The sequence below is a fragment of the Arachis hypogaea genome, chromosome 13 (genome assembly GCF_003086295.3).
Source record: "Arachis hypogaea cultivar Tifrunner chromosome 13, arahy.Tifrunner.gnm2.J5K5, whole genome shotgun sequence".
NCBI lineage: Eukaryota > Viridiplantae > Streptophyta > Magnoliopsida > Fabales > Fabaceae > Arachis > Arachis hypogaea.
Window position 1 is genome coordinate 140,567,961 of NC_092048.1, and position 19,251 is coordinate 140,587,211.

Below are 19,251 nucleotides of genomic sequence, written 5' to 3' on the forward strand. Positions count from 1 at the left end.
TAAATCAATTTTTTATTAATATAAAATCATAATTTTGTTATAAATTGGTTGATTTATTAAATTATTAGCAGTAGTATTAGTTACTTATATTTTTTAAAAAAAGGAATAATATTTAAGAGTAGAAATTAAATGTTTTACGAAGATAAAAATGATAACATTTGACATTAAATAAAAGTGTAAATATCAAAATAATATTGCCAATGAACTATAACTCAAATGATATAATCTTTTTATACTCACCTAAGAAGTTGGGATTCGAGTCTTTTTATTTTTTGTAAAAGAATATATATATAAAAATAATATTAATATATTTAAGTAGAAAGATAATTCTCCACCCCCTTTTTTCCTTTGTTTTTGACGGACAATTTTCCCCCTCGAAACTGAAGAATAAACGCATAAAAGCAGTTGGTCATTACTCATTAGTCGTCATACCCATTGTGCCAAATGTTAACAGCATAGGTTAATTTATTTTTTTTTAAAATAATAATGCAATCTTTTTCTATAAATTCGTACAAATATATAATGAAAAAAAAAACTATATAAGAAATAACATTATAAAAAGTAGAAATAAAATTACTATTCCCTTATTTTTTAATGTATAAATGTCACTAGTACTAATTTATATTAGACTAAAAAGAAAATAAACTTTTGAAAAACAAATATTTATTTTATTTATGAACTATTTGTTTTATATTTTTTAAAAAATAGAACAAAAAATAAATAATATTTTTATACTTTTGATAAACAGGTAAAGATATGATAGAAACAGTTGACGAGAAAAAAATATAAATATTTATTACTATTAAGGTTTATAATTAATTTTTCCCAAATCTGTCCTTAAAATATATAAATATAAAGATGTTAAATTTTATTTACTATCAATTATTCAGATGATTAAAATATTTATTACAGTATATTAAAATGTAAAACAATTAAATATTTAATTAAATTATGTAATATAATTTATTTATTCATACATAAGTATGACTACTTTTTTGTAATTTAATTAAAAATAAGACTTACATATTTACTAGATTTATATCTATATAATTTAACTGCTTCTTATGCTAATAAAAATATTTTTATTTCTAAAAATATTGTTATTTCTATATGTTGTGATTATAAGAAGTGCGCATGACATTGTGAAAGAAATAATAATTAAAAAAAAAAGTGAAAGTATATAAAAGGAAAACAAATGTTATATGGGAAAAATAGAAAGCCCAGAGCGTCTCTTGTTGCTCCAGCTTTAATGGCGTGTGAGACTACGCTGAGTGTGTACACCTAGTAACCGCATGTAAATCTTCAATCTTTGCATGCTTCACCAACTCCTCACAAAAACAAAACCCCATTAACCCAATTCATATGATTCTCTCTAAAATGCTAAAATGCAATCCCAATTCTCATCATAAAGGAACCATTTTTATTATTCTAAAAAAACTGTGACCCAGATGGCCAGACAGTCGTAACATCTTCTTTGAATCGATATCTGAAAAGGGTTCTCTGATTGCTTTGTGTGAGTTTTTCCTCTTGTGTTCTCTGTTTTTTTCTTTTTCTCTGCGTTTGTTCTTTCAGTTCTTTGTGTGTGAATGTGTTGAGATGGGTAAAGAAATGACTGAGAATGTGAAAGACGATGGTGAGCTTGAGGAGCTTGAGATGTTGCTGAATGAGATCCCTCGGGCAACATCGCACAATCTCCTCCACCTTTACCACAGGAATCGCCATGTTAATGGTGATGATGATCATGATCATGGAATGTGTGGTATGTATGATGATGTTGATGAGCCGTTAACAACTCAGATTCAGTATCCATGTGTTTCATCACCTTTGAGTGGCTTCTCTGACGGCTCTTCGTCAAGCTTGTTCCTCCATGGTGGACATTCCCTCTCTGACACTGGATCACCAACATTGGAGGATCTCAAATCCACCATTCCTTCTGGAAGCTCTTGTCACCCGAATCCTTTCTACTTGGATTCACTGACACCTGATTCAGCTTCCATTAACAGTGCCAATGGAAGCTTCGCTGATGAACTTGGCCTTTGTGCCAATTTGAGTCAAATGTACCTTGGAAATCAACATGACAGTCCGTACGATTCCAAAGATGTTTCAATGGGTATGAATGGGGTTCCGTTTCGTGATTGTTCCTTTACTGGAAATACTCCAATCAATGTCAACAAACACGGTGATTATTGCAATTTCAATAGGGAATTTTTAGATTGTGCGGCAGTCCAGTCACTGTTTCCCAGGAGTCCTATCAACCATGGTTCTGATATAAATCCGACATTATCAGGATTAACCCAGGATTACAAAATGGCTAATTTATTCGGACCAAGACAGTGTACTAAATGGCCTGAGACAGTTCCTTCTCAGTTGAATGGATTTGGTGTTTCAATGGATTCTCCAAGGCACAGAAGGCAGATGCTAGATAACTATTATTTCAGAGGAAATCAGGGACCGGTGCCTGCTGCTTCTTTGAGCCGAAATTCAGTGGTTGATGCTATACTATGTGCACAGAAAAACGGAATGAATTTAATGGAAGAGACATGCATGTCAAGATTGTCAAACTCTTCCCTTTGTACTAATTTAAGACCTTATTTGAGTGTTCAGCATAGCCACCCTTTATCTAATGCAAGAACTGTGCTTCCTTCAGATGCAAGAATCCCACAAGGGAATCTAGATTCTATCACCAGTGAGGGAAGCTTCATTTTACAAGGTGAAGGTTTAAATTATGTTGTTAACAGAGGCTCAGATCGTTCACGATGTCAGAATAAGGCTGCTGTGCGAGGTACTGGATATGGTAAACATCTAAGGAGAACGGAACTTGACACCCAGCACCAGGTTGTTGGATCTCATGGAAGTCCTAGGAGTGTTGGGATTGGTTGCTCATTCCCTTTGATGCCAAAGTATAGTTCCCTAGCCGAAGCTCGAAGATATATATATTTAATAGCCAAAGATCAGCATGGGTGTAGGTTCCTCCAAAGAACGTTTGAAGAGGGTACCCCAGAAGATGTTCAAGTGATATTTAATGAGATCATTGATCATGTGGTGGAACTTATGATGAATCCCTTTGGGAATTACCTTATGCAGAAGTTATTGGATGTATGCAGTGAAGAACAGAGAATGCAGATTCTACTCATAATTACTGAAGAACCAGGACAGCTTGTTAGAATCTCTTTAAACACCCATGGGTAGTCCTGCAACTTATGCAAATATTACAGTATTATATTTGACTAGATGATATCCAATTTGACATCATTCTTAACTTGTTTCCTCCCTTTTTATCAGCACTCGTGTGGTACAGAAGCTGATTGAGACTCTCAAAACCAGGCAGCAAATTTCATTAGTTGTATCAGCTCTTGAACCAGGATTCTTAGCTCTCATCAAAGACCTAAATGGAAACCATGTAGTTCAGCGTTGTTTGCTATGCCTGAACAATGAGGATAACAAGGTATGATGATCCATCTTATAATATTGTTGCAAATAAAAGTTCAGTCTTCTTGATATGTTTTTATAAACGGTTGATGGTGGATCATGATAACTAATCATCTCATGTGAAAGAGCACATTATTTGTTTCTCACGGATTCATTTCATTCTGGAAGTTATCACACTTATTGCTTAACATGCAACACTTTATTTGTTTGGATCGGTAGTTACAGGGAGACGTTTAAGGGGCGTGTTAAGTATGAAAGACATGATTCCACATTTTTTTCTGGCTTGGCTCTTGCCATCATTGATTTAACCTGCTACTCTTGCAATTTTTATGCTACCGTAGTTCGAGAAGTTTTGTATTCAGCGGAATATGTTTAGTAAAAGCTCTTGATGGTCATTACCAAGACAAATGATAGACTACATTTGCTTAGGTGTTATGGGTTGCATTAAGATTCCTGTTCTATATTGGATAAAAAAATTGTTTTACTGATGTATTATGGGTTGCAGCAATATTTGTCTTTTTATTGAAAACATCAAGCATGTAACAAACATGTCATTGTAAAATAATGTATGTAGGATTTTCAAAGTGCATAAGCATTATAGAGAGTACTAACTAATGAACCAAAACAATCATCAATCTGTGATAATCTGAGGTAGGTGAAGAGTTGTAAAATGTGATGATGATTGAAGTGGTATCTGTTTTTGGTATGTATTGCTTAACTTAAGGTTTAAGGTTTAATATATATTGTGTGATGGAAATGTTCATTTGGCACATATCTATGTTGTATGTTAAATTTTGTATGAATTGAACTATATGGATGATGTTATGGTATGTTTTCTTTTTCCTAGTGCCCTCTTGTTTCTACGGGTAGCCGTGCTAATTGATTTAATGCAGGCCATTTTGAGAAAAGGGCATTGTTAATTCCTTGAGGAGAAATTATATATATATATTTTTTCCTGTTTGCATTAAGCAGTTCATCTTTGTTGCTGCTGCAAAGTATTGTGTTGACATTGCAACTCATCAGCATGGATGTTGTGTTCTACAAAGATGCATCGGCCATTCAACTGGGGAGCATCGAGAAAAACTGATTGCAGAGATATCTGCTAATGCACTTCTGCTATCTCAAGATCCATTTGGGTAATAATTACAACAATGTTACTTAGATTATAAAGCATGTGCTAAAGCCTTCCATTGAATTTTTAAGACACATCTAGCTTTTTGTCTACCTACAGATTATGTTCTATCTTATACCAGAAGCTAGAAATATCTTTAGTAATTTGTGTAGAAGATTTTAACCCAACTTACTGGAGGCTACATTTGATGGGGACTAGAAAATTTGGTGCTCATGCAGCATTGTTTGTTTTACATCTGTGCCTTGTGCTAATGAGCATTTCTTATGATAATCTTGTGTTGTTTTATAGTGTCATTGTGGCAAAGAAGATGATAGCAGCGAGAGTAATTTTAAATGAGATTTCTTTCTTTAAATACTCTTGCTTCTGTGCCTGCGTGGTATTTACATTTAGCAAAGTTGACTGTTTTTAACAAATCACCAATTCTATGCGTACCTTAATCATTTCTAGATGATAGGGTAGTGTACTTGAAACTATGAGATGAATGATTCCTCTACTACCTCTTTGATTTTATTACTGTTTCATCTCTCTGTTCTTTTCTACCTGCTGCAGAAATTATGTTGTTCAATATATCCTGGAGTTAGGAATTCCACATGCCACTGGAGCCATACTTCTGCAATTTGAAGGTAATTATGTGCACCTGTCAAGACAGAAGTTCAGCAGCCATGTGGTTGAGAAATGTCTTGCTGTATTCAATGATGAGAATCGGTCGAGAGTCATTAATGAACTTCTTTCTGCTCCTCACTTTGAACACTTGCTTCAAGATCCACATGCAAATTATGTCGTTCAATCAGCTCTTCGCTATTCTGAGGTTTGTATCAAGACCACTTTATCTTCCTTTTCACTTTTGACAAACCCATTACAGAACGTTTAGTTCAACTTCAATATCTTGCCATGCTTTTTTCTGTTCTTGTTTTGTCTGTGTGAGAAGTGCACATAATTTCCATAATCTTGTCTTTGCAACTTTTTCCTTGAGTTTCTTTTTGTTTTCTCAGTCTCTCTTTTTTTTTCACTGAACCAGGGTCATTTGCACAATTTACTCGTTGAAACGATCGAGTCCCACAAGGCAATTTCTCGTAACAGCCCATATTCTAAGAAGATTTTCTCACCAAATCTTTTGAGAAAATGATGTATATTCTCCTCTTTTGCAAGAAGTGTTGTTGTTGTTCATAAGGATGTCGGAATCTGCTGGCAGAGTTATTTGTTTTGCATTGTTATTTAAGTGTAAGTTGGGATGCTGATGCTGATAACCATACAAAAAGACTCTTCACAATCTGTTTAGAAGTGCTTATCCATCTGCTCATGTAACTTTGGAAACCAAAAAAAAAAAAAAAGAAGGAAAGAAGAGCAGACAAGTCTTGCTCACATTTAATTTTTATTTTTTGGACAAATATGAATGTACTATTTCTGTTGTCTTGTATTTCAACTTTTGAGTATTATCATCCTGTTAATTATGGTATTCTCAATGTGTGAGAAAGTATAGTGTATAGTGAATATTTAGGATTTTTTTTGCTGCTATTTGTACAAATACTAAGAGGAAGGTTTAACTTCCTTTATTTTGTGTAAGGCGCTTCCAGAATAGCCTTTTCTGTTGGGCGCTTTTAGAATAACATCCTTTGCCTTGGTTGCAAGGGAATGAATTATGCTGCATCTTATTCTGTATTCATACTTCTTATCTTATTGTTCTTGTTCCTCTTTCTGGAGTTGTTGAAGTTTTCACAAAATTCCCCTTTTGAAAGAACATGAAATCAATTTGCTTTCTCTTATTCAGCTGAGTAATACTAGTCACTTTTAAAATATAACAAGACTCAAATTGAATGAAAGTACGTACCAAAAGTAACTTATTACTGTTAAACGGATAGAATAGTACTGAATCTGAAGCCGTCAAAGTAGTGCTAGAGTTATACGTTCATATTCCTCGTAAATCATAAGAGTTAGTGTCGCTTAACAATATGTTTATGATTAACAAAATATTTTACTTGCTTATACACGATGCATGTAGTTGTGAATGTGTGTATCATATATAATAATCAAGTCAAACAAGAATCGCAAAGGTGAGAGAATGTTTTTAGGACAGAGAAAGACAAGTATGATGACTCAGCAATTCAGCATGTCCGGATGAAACAAAATGATTATTGAAATTTTTATAGTTAAATATTCTGAGAATGCATGGAACAGAAACTCGGATGCTCGCATTGCAATTTGATTAAAATTTCTAATGTATTTATAATTTAAATTTTTTTTATTAATAGTAACTTAATACGTGTCTTTATTAACTAAACCCTAAATCCCGAGGATTCCTATTATGTGAATATCCAGTTCTCCACATCTCCTCCATCCTCCTCCAGCGACACCAGCCCGCCATTCCGGTCTTCTCCAGCCCCAGCCGTCACCATTCTTCCGGGCCCCTGAGCTCTGCCGTTGCCGTCGCCTTCCTCTCTTCTGTTCTGCTGCTCCTCTCTGTTCTCCGCCTCTCTCCCTTTGCCTCCCAATCTGCTTCGCTGCCTCTCCTGTTCTCGCTTTAAGTATGCCCTTTTTTTTAATTATAAATTTATATTTCTGTGTTTTGTGTGTGTGTGATTCCTGAAATTGTAGTCTGATTCTGTTAACCTAACCGTGTGCAACCGTAATAGCTAAGCTGAAGTTCGTTCTAAGAGTCAATAGATATTGGCAGAATCGGTGATAAAATGGGTTTAGGGTTGAGAAACTTCACTGAGAGAAACAATAATGGACAAGCTGTCCTGGACACTGAGAATGGGGAAGAACTAATGCACATGCAGCGTGGTGTGGACCTTGTGCTTGCCAACCTCCCTCTCATCTCCTCCGGCACACTCTATATTACTACCAAGTAACTAAATCACTTGTTATTTTGCATAGCTCTTTCCTTCCTTCTACAGTTACATACTCAATTTTACTAAACATCACAATCTGGTGACTCTGTTTGTTGCGGGCAAGTGATATGGCTCAGCGATGTAGACAACACCAAGGGATATGCTGTTGATTTCTTGTCTATTTCCCTCCATGCCGTCTCAAGAGACCCAGATGCCTACCCTCATCCTTGTTTATACACCCAGGTATCACCTATCATTTCTTAATTAATGTGTTTTGTTATTTTCAAATCTCTGACTAGTAGGGCGCTTCCTGAAGATTGACACTAATGCTGAAGAGGATGGTTCCGAAAACTCCGACTCTGAATCCAGTGACATACAGGATTTATCCAGGATCACAGAGATGAGGCTTATCCCCTCTGATCCTTCTCAATGTATGTTGCCAATTTACACTTTGGTACTTTTCTTGTTGTTATTCTGGGGTTTGCTTATATGTATTTTTTGCAGTGGATACTTTGTTTCAAGTATTCTGTGAGTGTGCAGAGCTTAATCCAGAACCAAATGATGGTTAGCGGTAACCTCCCATACTGTTATTAATACTCTGTTTTTACTTTTTACTCCTTTCTGAGTTGTTTGTGCTGATATTGTTCTTTTAGAGGAAGGAGAAGAGCATGATTGGGTTTTCAGTGCTGATCAGATGGAAGGGGAAGAGGAAGGTATATGTGGGGCTTTTTACCTTGTTTGTTAAAATTTGGAAAGGTTTGATTCCGTAGATTGTTCTAGTTGTTACGTTGCTAAAGATCTTCATTTTCCCCAGAGGAAGAAGGTTATATCTCTCATAATCCTGCGAACTCTCTTGGTCAGTCAAATGGACATCATGATCTAGCTCGTACAGTACTTGAGGTTGGTTGCTCTTCCTCATAGTTCCCTATCCACTTTTGTTTGTGCAGTCTCACATTCTGACATATAATCCTGCAACTTCTCTTGTGATTAAGTTTCTGCAAATTCAGTTATGGATACTTAAAAGTTGTCTATCCCTATTTTATGTCTAACCTTCAAAGTTTTTGTAAATTCAGTTATGGATACTTTAGGTTATTTGTTAATTGTGCTTTCTCTTTCATTTTGGTGGTTATTTTTATTTTTCCTTTTATATGGTGTTATGCTTGAGTCTTGATCTATTGAGTCTCTTGAATAAATTTTAAAACTTGCACATTAACTGTTCCTCTCTTGATATGGAATAATTATCATTTGCTTTCTGTTTTAACACATTCAAACTAGAACTTCATTCTTTTCTTGCCTAAAATCCTTTAGAGTGTTGTTTGGATAGAGTATTTTAAAATTTTTGAAGAATTTAAAATAGTGTAACTAAATTGATGTAATTCTGAAATGTCTTGTTTGTGCAACAACAAAAGATGATATATATGTATCAAGTTTGAGAACAAATTTGTTGTCCATCAAGTTTTAAAGGAAGAGATAATGGAAGAATTTTTAGAATTCCCTCTCTTATGGGGTATTTTAATTTCTTTATTTAAACTAAACAAAATTACTCTATAAGATATTTTTGTAAGTTGTAAAATTCTTTCTATTAATATCCAAACAGCATTTCCAATGAAAGGATTTAAAAGCCTCTTAGAGAATACATTTTGTCCTCCAAATGCTTTATTCGAAGCCACTCTTAGTTCAGCCACTTCAGCACTGTGGGTTATTGTTAAAGAGTTTCCTCACTAATTCCAGATTATTAAGAGGTACAGTAGCATATAATTAACAATTAGAGTAGTAAAGGGTGAGAGATAGAAGTTAGGGTAGAGAAAAGTTGAGGTATCAATGTGACACTCTCAAGAAGTATTATTCAGAAAAGAAGGATGAAGAATGAGTTATGAAAGAAGATTCACTTGGCATTCGAGAGGCCAAACTCTCCACTAAATAGTCACTCCACTTATTCCCTGCCTAAAAGCTTTTCAGCTTTCTTATTTATAATATCAAAATCCTAACCACTTCCCTAAACATGTGGAATAACAACAATTTGAAGTTGTTAATCAGTTACCTGTTTTCCCTATAAGTAAATTTAAAAGGAGTTAAATCCCGATTTTGTCCCTCTTGGTTTGTTACAGTTATTGAATGGTCTGTGATATAGGGAGAGACCAGGTCATGATGGAAGACGTCAGATGTGTTTAAATTGTTTAAATGCTTGTTGCGATTGCAAACATCATGAACCTTGTTTTGTTTTGTTTCCTTATTTTTTTTAGTATCTAGAACAAATTAGGTTACTATATACTATTTGGATCAAGTACCATTTTCTGAATTCTGATTAAAGGAGAACCTTAGGCATGACCTGAATATTAATGTAAAATTCATTGCATTTTATGATAATCTATTAAATATTAAGGAGTTTGGAAAAATCTTTTTGTTTTTTTTCTCCTCTGCTTTTTATTTTGATAGGCTCGAGACACCGAGCTAGATATGGATGCGAAAAAGTTGTTGGCAGTCGCTATAAGAACAAGACAGCCAAACATATCATTTGGTCTTTATTCTACTTGTTTAAGGGGGTGGCTATTTATTGTGTAGTTCCTTCACTGCATCTAGTGTATGAAAGTTTTCCAACTGATTTTACTACCCATTCTCTAAATAATTTTTTATCAATAACTGGCTTGTGCTTTGGAGGGGTAGACCACCTATCTTTGTTGCAAAAATTTTGATAAGTACAATTTTAGGATATTTGAATTTTTAATGCTATTTTATGGAATTTCATTCTATTGACACTTTCAAGTTCATGGTAACCTAATTTCTAAATTCAAATATTGGAATATAGTTTTTTGTTATTATTTTGAAAATTTGAAGCAAAAATGATTACACTAAGACAATTTATTAACTGGTTGAGGGCATATTTTTATTCTATTTTGTGTATTGATGTGGATAAACCCAATGCTGGTTTGTAATGTGTTTCTCTGTACCGGTTTGTAATGTGTTTCTCTGTACCGGAATCCTTATCTATTCTGGTGACTTGTGAGGCTTTAATGCTTCATATTGATGATTTTGTATTTGCTTATCTCCGAAGTAACTGGTAGAGGGGCCAGGGAGGAAAGAGGAGTGGTTATGGCGAATTGTCGATCAGTTATATAAGAAACCCATGTTCAGTGCCAGATTTTAAATTTGTTTCAAAATTATCCCTTATTTATATTAAGTTTGATTGATTGCAGCTTCATATCAATGATCAGCGTTTTGAGGATGCAGAAGAGATGGAGCACGATGAGGATGTCACCCATAATTGAGTGGCTATGTTTAGCCGAACATAGCATATGAACTGTTGGTTATGTTATGTAAATTAGTATGAAACTCTGATTAGGGGGTTATATACTGTTGATAATTGATGGACAATTATGCGCGATTAATGAATTTTGTTCCATGTTTAGAATGATGAAAGTGCTTTGAAAGTGTTAGCAGGTAACAATATTAAGCCCCCCTAGTTTTATTCTAAACCACTAAGAATAGGTGAGTTGTGAGTAGATTTGTGCTAAGTCGTGGCTGATGATTGGTATAATTTAAATAAGAAAGCCTAGAAGGCTACTTTTATTAAAATTTGGTCAGTACTTAACTATCAAGAAAAAAGTGAATAATTCTACATTATTTGATGAAATTTCACACTATTAAAAACACTAATGATGACTAATTAATGGCTACAAATTACAAAACTTCGTTGGTCTCCTAGCACTCCTTCCTCAAGAATATTTCTTTTTAATTAGTCTCTGTTTGTCCTTTAATCCATCCAACTAAACTTTTGTTTTCTATCACCCCCTTCAATTCTTCTTCCTTTATATTGGCTTCCTCCACCAAAAACTGAATAACTATCATAACCCCTTCCAAAATCTTATTCTCTTATTTTTTTTTTGGACTATATCCCCTATGATACATATTAATTCCTTTCTAAACTCATGACTTATCGAATATAGGCATCAAAATAAATATTTTGTAAGAAATGAAAGGGACTTGATAATTTTATTATGGGTTTATATATCTTGTACCCTTAGGACGTATGTTAAGTTTATAAATTAGGAAGTCTTTATTAATTCAACGTCTATAATTATAAATATTTTGACATCCTCAAATATACTTCAAATTTAATTTACTAAAAACGTGTTTAAAACTTATATTAACTTAAGTATTAGAGTTTTTTTACCAGTATCACCTCCCATCTTCTTAGGAAAAATTTAGTTGATGACACTTCAACACGAGAGACATTAAACGTTACTCCAAAAGAGTTTAAACCTCACCTTTAACCACAAACTCATCCGTAACTGGTAACAAATAGTATTCCAACTTTTCATTTGCTTGAGATTATTATTTTTGTTTTTCAACGACTCCACATGTACTGGCACTGTAATATACTTTCTCTTTCTGAGAAAATATAATTTTTTTATTTTTCATAAATTTATTAAAAACATTAACGTATTTGATGATAAATTTGTCCAAATACATTCATTTAAGAAGGATATGGTAATACAAAATTATACTATTAATTTTAAGTCCAACTTGATAAATTTATTTTGGAAAAATATTTGTGTTTAAAAAAAACATAAATATTTTATTTTATATTTAGTAAATAAAAAGTTAGGTACCTGTATTTTTAGTTTTGAAAAAATTAGGAATATTTTAAAAGCACTTATAAAAATGTTTTCAAAAACTAATCATTTATACTTTTTAAATTTAAAAAGCTTATTATAATCATCGAATTAATATATTACTTGTTGTTAACAAGGACAGATATACTTGTATAATTATAGGAGCAAACTCCCCACTAAAATTTAAAAATATTTTAAGTAATATATAAAAATGATGTATAACTATCTTTATTAAATTATAAAAATTAATTCCACTATTTATTTTATTCCATGTTATATATATCTTGTCTACACTCTTAAGATTTTTTAAATTCATCACTGGTGTTAAAATTAATTTGCGTCACAGTGGGCTCAAACAGTTCCATGAATTTATGGAAAAGATACATGAATGACTGACCGCAAACTCTCTAGATATTATCTTGACCATATCAAATCAAATTCTCGTTTGAAAGGGTGTGAGAGTTTTCATGGAATAAGGACAAAACAAAAATGATAAAAGAATAAAAAAACTCTGCAAAGGACGAAGAGGAACCTAAAAAAGAGGGAGTACCAACTTCCAACTACCAAGTGGCAAATTTCATTACACTCATCAAAATTAAAATATTCCGAAACTAAATTGATTTCAATATTTCATACATTTTTTATTTCGAAATAAGAGAAAGAACGAGCCACAAAGTGGCACGTGCGGAGCCCACTAGGAGGTCGCACAGCATTTCTACGGTGTGGACCAGGGACACGTGTCGTGATCCTAGCTAAACAACGGTGCGTGGACCAATAGGAATTCAGTAACTGATCGGATCTTAGCGCGCACCTCCCGTCCACGAACCACGAATCCTGAAATCTGCTCGATGCCACGTGTCGCTTTCTTCGCGATACTTTTTGCTTAAATTCAAAAAACACTAAAACAAAAATAATAATATTTTATTGCTGAGTAGAAAAAATAAAAAAGAATAGCTGTGTGCTTGCTGGTGGCGTTCGACGGAAAAGAAGGCTCTGGAAGGTCCAAGGAATCAAAACTCGGCCGCTGAAACAACGCATCACAGAATCCGCACTTTCTCCTTTTATTTTTCCTGTCAGATCTCAGTTTTTCTCTGAAAATTATCATTTTCCCGCGGAATTCGGTTCTCCCGTTAGCTGGACGCTGATACAGTTCAAAGTCAGGTCTGTAATATTTTCTTTCCTTTATTTTAATTTATTTCTAAATTTGTGTTTATTGTGAGTGGTTTTACTGCTGTGGATTTTGTACTTTAATTGTAGCTTAACGATACAGTTGGTGCCATGTTCGCATGAAGAGAACGCCGAAAAGGAAATTCGGAGTTTAGATTTTGTGATTTAGATTCGGAATCTATTCGGCTAGGGACAGAATTCTGTGCCCTGAATTATCTACTTTTAAAAAAAAATTATAGTATCGGCTCATAAATAAGTGGAATTTTAGCGTTGTGATGTTTTGATGTTTGATGACTGGTTCACCGATGAGGATCTGAAAATAGAAAAGGATCAAGGGAATTTATTTTAGGCCTTATTACCGTACAAAATTGAAGGTCTCTGATTTTGGTTTACTGGACCAATAGTCCAGTAGGGATTAGACATAGTTATTGTTCCAGGCATGTGATTGGGGATTGGGGAACATCTTTGGATCAAATGAAGCTTTCCTCCTTTCCAGAGTAAGCCCAACATCGTACTTGCTACACGATTATGACTACTCTGGTAGGGGACCTGCAAAAAGCACCAACGCCGATGCAATTCTTTCAATTTATGTCTATCATACCTCTTCACTGATTGGATTTTGGAGGTGTCCCTTTTATTTCTATTGCCGCCCCCTTCTCTTTATTGTTCATAGCCCCTAAGGGAATCTATAGCTGTTATAGATGGAAGCTGTTAAATGTGTCATCATTATGATTAAGATGTGCTTGGCTGTTTATAGTTATATACTGTTATTATTATACGGAACAGATTCTGAAATTCTCTGCAGCTAATGGGTTTTTCTGTCATACTGATTCGTAAGTTGGCAATAAATATTTTGGAATTTTCTTAAATACTTTCAGAATATGAACTCATTTAGCACTCAAAACTTGTGTATCTGTTGAAACAGAATATCCTGTGTTGTAACTTTGAGACAAGGTATGACATTGGCAATGTTTTTAAAATTTACCAGTTGAGAAACTATGTAACCCTTGTGGATTGGTGTTAGTAATCATTGGCTGCTGTAGTAATTAGGAGTGCAATTGCAAAGTTCATCTGTAAGCTGGGCTGTTATGCTAGGGTTATATATGTATTTCAGGTTGACGTGTTGTGTTTGTAATATTTCATGCAAAATATAATAGGATTAGAACTCAGCATGAGATTTCCTTGTCATGATCCAAATAATTTTTGTTTATTTGTCAAAACTTGCAACTGAAGCTCCTTTTTTCGCATATGTTATTCATGATAGAGAAAGATCTTTGAGGACAGATCTTGGAAAAGAAACATGACACTGGATCAAGCAGTTGCTTGTTTCTTTAGTGGTGGATAGAAGATCTCAAAGGAATGTCAAACTTCTCTATGTATGAGGTACTAAACATTGCAGCTCAGTTCAAGCACCGATATTTGAAATTTTGGACACCCATAGATCACATGCCTGATTTGATTAATCTATATATGACTGAAGTCTCTCTCATTACGTATCAACCCACAAATAATTGTGAACACAAAAGTGGTCATACTTCTTCCTAGTTCAAGCTTAGATACATCTTTTTCCCTAATTCGTCACTTCCCCATACCTAACAAATTGAGAGGCTGCACCCATGTTGTCTGGTATGATATACAACTCTTTGGCTGGACGGCGAATATTAGCAATGCATTAATAAAATATTTTTATTGAAGGCAAAATGTATTTTTATCATTCGCAGAGTCAACCCCACTATGCACACACGTGCATGTTGTCTGAGGTAGTTGACTTCTGAAATGATTGTTACTTGTTTCTTTTAAAAGCTTTTGATGCCATGCTTGTGAAAATAAATACTGTTACTGAAAGCAAAATATCTTTTTCCCTTCATAAACTCAAATCCCCGCACCCTGCGCAGCACAGGCATTGTCTGAAGTAGATGAATTCTGAACTCTGAAGTGATTATCACCGATTTCTTTTAATTGCTTTTGATGCCATGGAATTGTAAGTTATTTTCTAAAATATGAATACATGTTTTGTGTTACAGCTTCAAGGTAATGTGTGGGATGAATTTTGTGAAGCCGATGATCGTGTAGTGCCCAATGCTGGTGATGACCACAAGGTGCAATTTGCATTACAGGCTGAGAGCTGTAAGAAATCACTTCAAGAATTGCATAGTATCAAAAGAAGTACTGGTGTTGTGAGTAGCTATGATCCTCAAGGTCAAGAGGAACTGTTGCCAAATCTGAGCCTGAAAGAAAGAATGCTGGAAAAGGGTTCATGGTCTCAAAAGCCTGAGGGTTTTTTTTATTCATGTGATGGTGACTTGTGCAAAGAACTGAAAACACCGACATCTGATAATACTAGGATGTCTGATCATTTAAAGAGCAGCAATGCAGATTCTAGCAGTGTGGATGATGCTATCTTAAGAGACAAGTGTATAGTGGAGGATGATGGCCTGTCTCAGTATCCAATAAATGACATATCACAAACTGATAATGACCTCAGTTTTCTTGATAATGATGTGTGGTTGGATATAGGGAACTTTGAAGATGTTGACAGGGCATTGTAAGAAACTCCCCTATTTGAGAGAATTTTTCTAAATATTCCCCTTTATAAGAAATTCAAATCAATTCATCATGATCCTAGAAATATCTGAATAGCACTTTTGAAATTGCAGAAATTGTGACTTAACTTTTGGAATGGGGAGTCTCAATAATGAAGAAGAGGAGTTTTGCTGGCTCTCATCTTCACATGGAGCTGAAGGATCTGATGATGCATTAAAGTCTGACTTCAAGTTTGCCTCATCTGAGGAGAGCCCATTGAAGAGTATGTCAGATTATAACATGGCACCCAAGGAAAATATTGAAGGTCTGCCAACTAATGATCCCAACAAAAAAGCATCTCCTATTGATAAAAAACTGATGTCGCAAATGAATATTGATCATGATGCTGGACCACCTCCATTATCAGCATTTGGTGAATCAAATAGGAAGTCCACTAATACGGATAACTTGGTGCCCAGTGAAAAAGTAAGTTACTCCTTTACTTGATTTCGTATTAAATTGTACAACTTGGATTCTAATTCCTGAGTTTCAAATCATGCAGTACAATTTATTCTAGACTCTTCCATGTAACATAAGGAGAAATATATCACATAATTCCCTCTCCAAGGAATGTGACAAAATAAGTTTTGATATTTGTCTCTGAATATTTTAAAGATCATTCATGACATTGAAATTGATTACTTAAGTGTTACACGTATACTACATTGGCACTAGACCTGATTCTGTTTTATACATTTCACTGCTGTAATGTCCGAGAGTATTCTATAACCCAATTCAGTTTATATCTAAATATAATCAAAGATTGGTACTGAAAAGTTTCTTAGTCAATGCAACAATATTATATTCTACCACTATTGACCTGTAAAGGGCTAAAACTTTGAGACTTCAAAATTCTATAAAAATCAAAATATCTAAAACTTTTAGTCTTCAAGATGATATTATGGTCTGTTCATGTCATAAGAATTTTTTTTCCTGCTTGGAGTTGTACCTAATAATAAGAAAGGGAACTATATTTTTTTTCTTGGCTAATTGATTGTATTACTCTGGTTAGTAATGTAAATGTATGTTTTGTAGCAACTGGAAACTGGTCTGACTGCGTCCTCTATTTCTTAAGATTAATGTATACTGTCTCTTAATTCGTAATTGTATATGCCAGACAGCCTCATTGTATTAAAGGTGCAGGGTAAGCTGTCAAAGCCATCAGTTGGAAAGAGAAAAAATGGCTACCTAGAAAATGGTGATTCCATTCATCTCTATTCTCAGATGGAGCAATATCCACATCTGAAGCAACCCTTTGGAGCATCATCCAGTGCAGTTACTTCTCAGGATAGCATCCATAAACATACACCAAACATGGATTCTGATTCATTAGGATGTGTACAGATGCGGACTCCCGTAACTCACCGAGGTTATAATCATACTCCAAGTTACACTTCCCTGCTTCCAGCTTTGTCTGGATCAAGGTCTGAACATAATAAACAACTGTCTCCTTTAGAGAGTCCTCACGGGAAACCTTTGGAGGCTGCTAGCTTGGAAACAAATGATAAGAGGGAAAAATTATATAATTGTTATGATGCACGACTGTTAAGTAGGGGTATCAAAGGTGAAAATATGGCTAGTCACATGACATCGTTTCCAAGTCCAGGTTCAGGCCAGCGGGTAGGTCATCAGTTTGAGAATGAAAATGAAGGCCATAGTGAAGTTGGAGGAGTTAGCATTGGATTTTCACAAGAAATAGATTCTTCAAATGCTCCAGAAAGCCCATCCATGAGCTCAGCTTTGGATGAAATCTCACTTGAAGCAACTAGCTTTCGGCAGCTCCAACAGGTCATGGATCAGGTATTTGAATATTTTCTGATGCCGAAGTTTGTTCCTGTGTTTTGCGATAGTGTCTCCTAGGCAATGAATTAAAAATTAACATGTCATGCATTTAACTTATGGTTTGTCATGATGAAAGATTTTATCGTGTGGGTGTTAACATAGCATCCTAATTATGCTTAGCCATGTGGATGCTGGAAATATGGTACTTATCCTATTTTCAAGTATTATAGTCTGAATTAAGTTGGTTGTTACTAAGGGTGGTCAGACGGAACATATTGAAAAAAATGGGAACAAAAGTATAAAAAGGGAAGAGGGAAAAGAGAATGTCCCATGTTGTGAATGCTAAGAAAATCTTATCTATCTACCCTTGCTGAAAGTCTTCCGCTTCATTGATTATAAACTTATAATCAATTCACTTGAATGCAGTTGGATATAAGAACTAAACTATGTATAAGGGACAGTTTGTACCGATTAGCTAAGAGTGCTGAACAAAGACATACGGATGCAAATGTGAATGGTCAACTTGGTGATGATATTGAAACCCGCAAAGCATTAATGACACAGGGTGCAGACAGGTATCACCTGAATTATTCATTCTTCATAATCAGATATGTATTTTCGTGGCACTAAACTTTCACTGCATACACATTGACATGTTGTTCACCAAGAGTAGTTCAGTTATCTGCTCATCCTTGCACTTACCTTGTACTGTAGAGTAGTTTTTATTTTATTAATGAGAATGCTATATTGATATGTAAAAAATAAAAGATTGATGAATATGGGAACTGAAATAACACTAGGTAATAGGACAATATCATTTGTAACTAATATTGAGAATAAATTTTCAGATATAATATCGTTAAAAAATATTTATAGTCCATTCTAGATTTCTAGATCTTAGCTTCTAATATGTATGGAATATTGGTGTTTTGCTGAAAATATTTAAAACTGGTATAACACCTTGCTCTATTCAGGTGTACCGGGTTCATGGATGTGGAAACTAACACGAATCCCATTGATCGGTCTATAGCACACTTGCTTTTTCATAGGCCCTCAGATGCATCAATGTTTCCCCGTAATGATACAACTCCTTTTAAATCGGGTTCCATGGTATGCTTTTATGAATGATTAAAATGCTTATCAAATGTTAAATGTTTGGCGCGGCCTTAGTCCTCATGTTGTGGTTTGAATAACAGATACATGGATCAGTGATCAATCCACCAGTAATGACTGAGAACCAGGTTTGCCAGGAAGGATCTTCGGGTGGAGTAGAAAAGAAGCCCTTAGCGATAACACCTAGTGAAAAGTGAAACTAGCATTGGCTATTTGGCCTTAGCCTGGTGTACAATGTTTTTCTTTTGAGTAAGTCATCGTATCGTGTACCATGTATTTATTTGAGGCTTACTCAGATCCCCTTGTTTCTTAACTGCTGATTTTTTTTTTTTTTTGAATCTGATATCATAAATACTGATGACCAATGTATAATTTTCCGATCAAGATTAGGTGGCAGATATGACAATGTAGATTGTAGAGAAATGCTACTTCCCCAACTTTTTTTTTGGGTTAGTTTTTTTTTTAGAAAAGTGGTTAAGGATATAATTTTATTGAAAAAGCAATTTTGTTGCAAGTTGCTTCTCGATTACTAATTGGTAGTACGACTTTCATGAATAGTGATACGATCCATGATTTGCAGATCTGGAATATCATAGGCATATGG

The 19,251-nt window shown here is 34.4% G+C and overlaps 3 protein-coding genes across 10 annotated transcripts; all 3 read left to right on the top strand.

Annotated features, from left to right (window-relative positions):
* The first annotated feature begins 1,213 nt into the window (after positions 1-1,213).
* Positions 1,214-6,208, top strand: LOC112792250 (putative pumilio homolog 7, chloroplastic). The gene is made up of 5 exons (XM_025835418.3): positions 1,214-3,185; positions 3,283-3,445; positions 4,402-4,565; positions 5,111-5,369; positions 5,580-6,208. The coding sequence occupies exons 1-5, from the start codon at positions 1,597-1,599 to the stop codon at positions 5,685-5,687; spliced, it is 2,283 nt and encodes a 760-aa protein (XP_025691203.1). The 5' UTR covers positions 1,214-1,596; the 3' UTR covers positions 5,688-6,208.
* Positions 6,209-6,832: 624 nt separating this feature from the next.
* Positions 6,833-10,801, top strand: LOC112792251 (chloride conductance regulatory protein ICln). 3 transcript variants are annotated; one of them, XM_025835419.2, is made up of 8 exons: positions 6,833-7,083; positions 7,192-7,406; positions 7,509-7,632; positions 7,706-7,820; positions 7,894-7,953; positions 8,043-8,102; positions 8,204-8,289; positions 10,584-10,801. In XM_025835419.2, exons 2-8 carry the CDS (start codon positions 7,246-7,248, stop codon positions 10,653-10,655), a joined length of 678 nt encoding a protein of 225 aa, XP_025691204.1. In that variant the 5' UTR covers positions 6,833-7,083; positions 7,192-7,245; the 3' UTR covers positions 10,656-10,801. The 3 variants fall into 3 exon arrangements, with proteins under 3 accessions (XP_025691204.1, XP_025691206.1, XP_025691205.1); XM_025835421.3 differs by having other exon boundaries at positions 6,877-7,083; positions 7,223-7,406; XM_025835420.3 differs by having other exon boundaries at positions 6,944-7,083; positions 7,233-7,406.
* A 1,766-nt stretch (positions 10,802-12,567) lies between these two features.
* On the top strand, positions 12,568-19,161 carry LOC112792252 (protein LNK1). 6 transcript variants are annotated; one of them, XM_072212869.1, is made up of 9 exons: positions 12,915-13,163; positions 13,260-13,794; positions 14,434-14,552; positions 15,194-15,714; positions 15,827-16,178; positions 16,890-17,552; positions 17,961-18,109; positions 18,509-18,644; positions 18,731-19,161. In XM_072212869.1, the coding sequence occupies exons 3-9, from the start codon at positions 14,529-14,531 to the stop codon at positions 18,842-18,844; spliced, it is 1,959 nt and encodes a 652-aa protein (XP_072068970.1). In that variant the 5' UTR covers positions 12,915-13,163; positions 13,260-13,794; positions 14,434-14,528; the 3' UTR covers positions 18,845-19,161. The 6 variants fall into 6 exon arrangements, with proteins under 6 accessions (XP_025691207.1, XP_025691209.1, XP_025691210.1 ...); XM_072212870.1 differs by having other exon boundaries at positions 16,896-17,552; XM_025835422.3 differs by lacking the exon at positions 13,260-13,794 and having other exon boundaries at positions 12,568-13,163.
* The last annotated feature ends 90 nt before the right edge of the window (positions 19,162-19,251 follow it).

What these genes read in the sequence shown, in the direction of transcription:
- LOC112792250 (XM_025835418.3), top strand. Translation starts at nt 1,597, where the DNA reads ATGGGTAAAGAAATGACTGAGAATGTGAAAGACGATGGTGAGCTTGAG. An exon ending in CTATCTCAAGATCCATTTGG is followed by an intron (nt 4,566 to 5,110) that starts GTAATAATTACA and finishes TACCTGCTGCAG; the next exon opens with AAATTATGTTGTTCAATATA. An exon ending in CAGCTCTTCGCTATTCTGAG is followed by an intron (nt 5,370 to 5,579) that starts GTTTGTATCAAG and finishes TCACTGAACCAG; the next exon opens with GGTCATTTGCACAATTTACT.
- LOC112792251 (XM_025835419.2), top strand. Translation starts at nt 7,246, where the DNA reads ATGGGTTTAGGGTTGAGAAACTTCACTGAGAGAAACAATAATGGACAA. An exon ending in TAATCCAGAACCAAATGATG is followed by an intron (nt 7,954 to 8,042) that starts GTTAGCGGTAAC and finishes TTGTTCTTTTAG; the next exon opens with AGGAAGGAGAAGAGCATGAT. An exon ending in TAGCTCGTACAGTACTTGAG is followed by an intron (nt 8,290 to 10,583) that starts GTTGGTTGCTCT and finishes GATTGATTGCAG; the next exon opens with CTTCATATCAATGATCAGCG.
- LOC112792252 (XM_025835422.3), top strand. Translation starts at nt 14,529, where the DNA reads ATGTCAAACTTCTCTATGTATGAG. An exon ending in CAAACTTCTCTATGTATGAG is followed by an intron (nt 14,553 to 15,193) that starts GTACTAAACATT and finishes TTTGTGTTACAG; the next exon opens with CTTCAAGGTAATGTGTGGGA. An exon ending in ATGACACAGGGTGCAGACAG is followed by an intron (nt 18,110 to 18,508) that starts GTATCACCTGAA and finishes TGCTCTATTCAG; the next exon opens with GTGTACCGGGTTCATGGATG.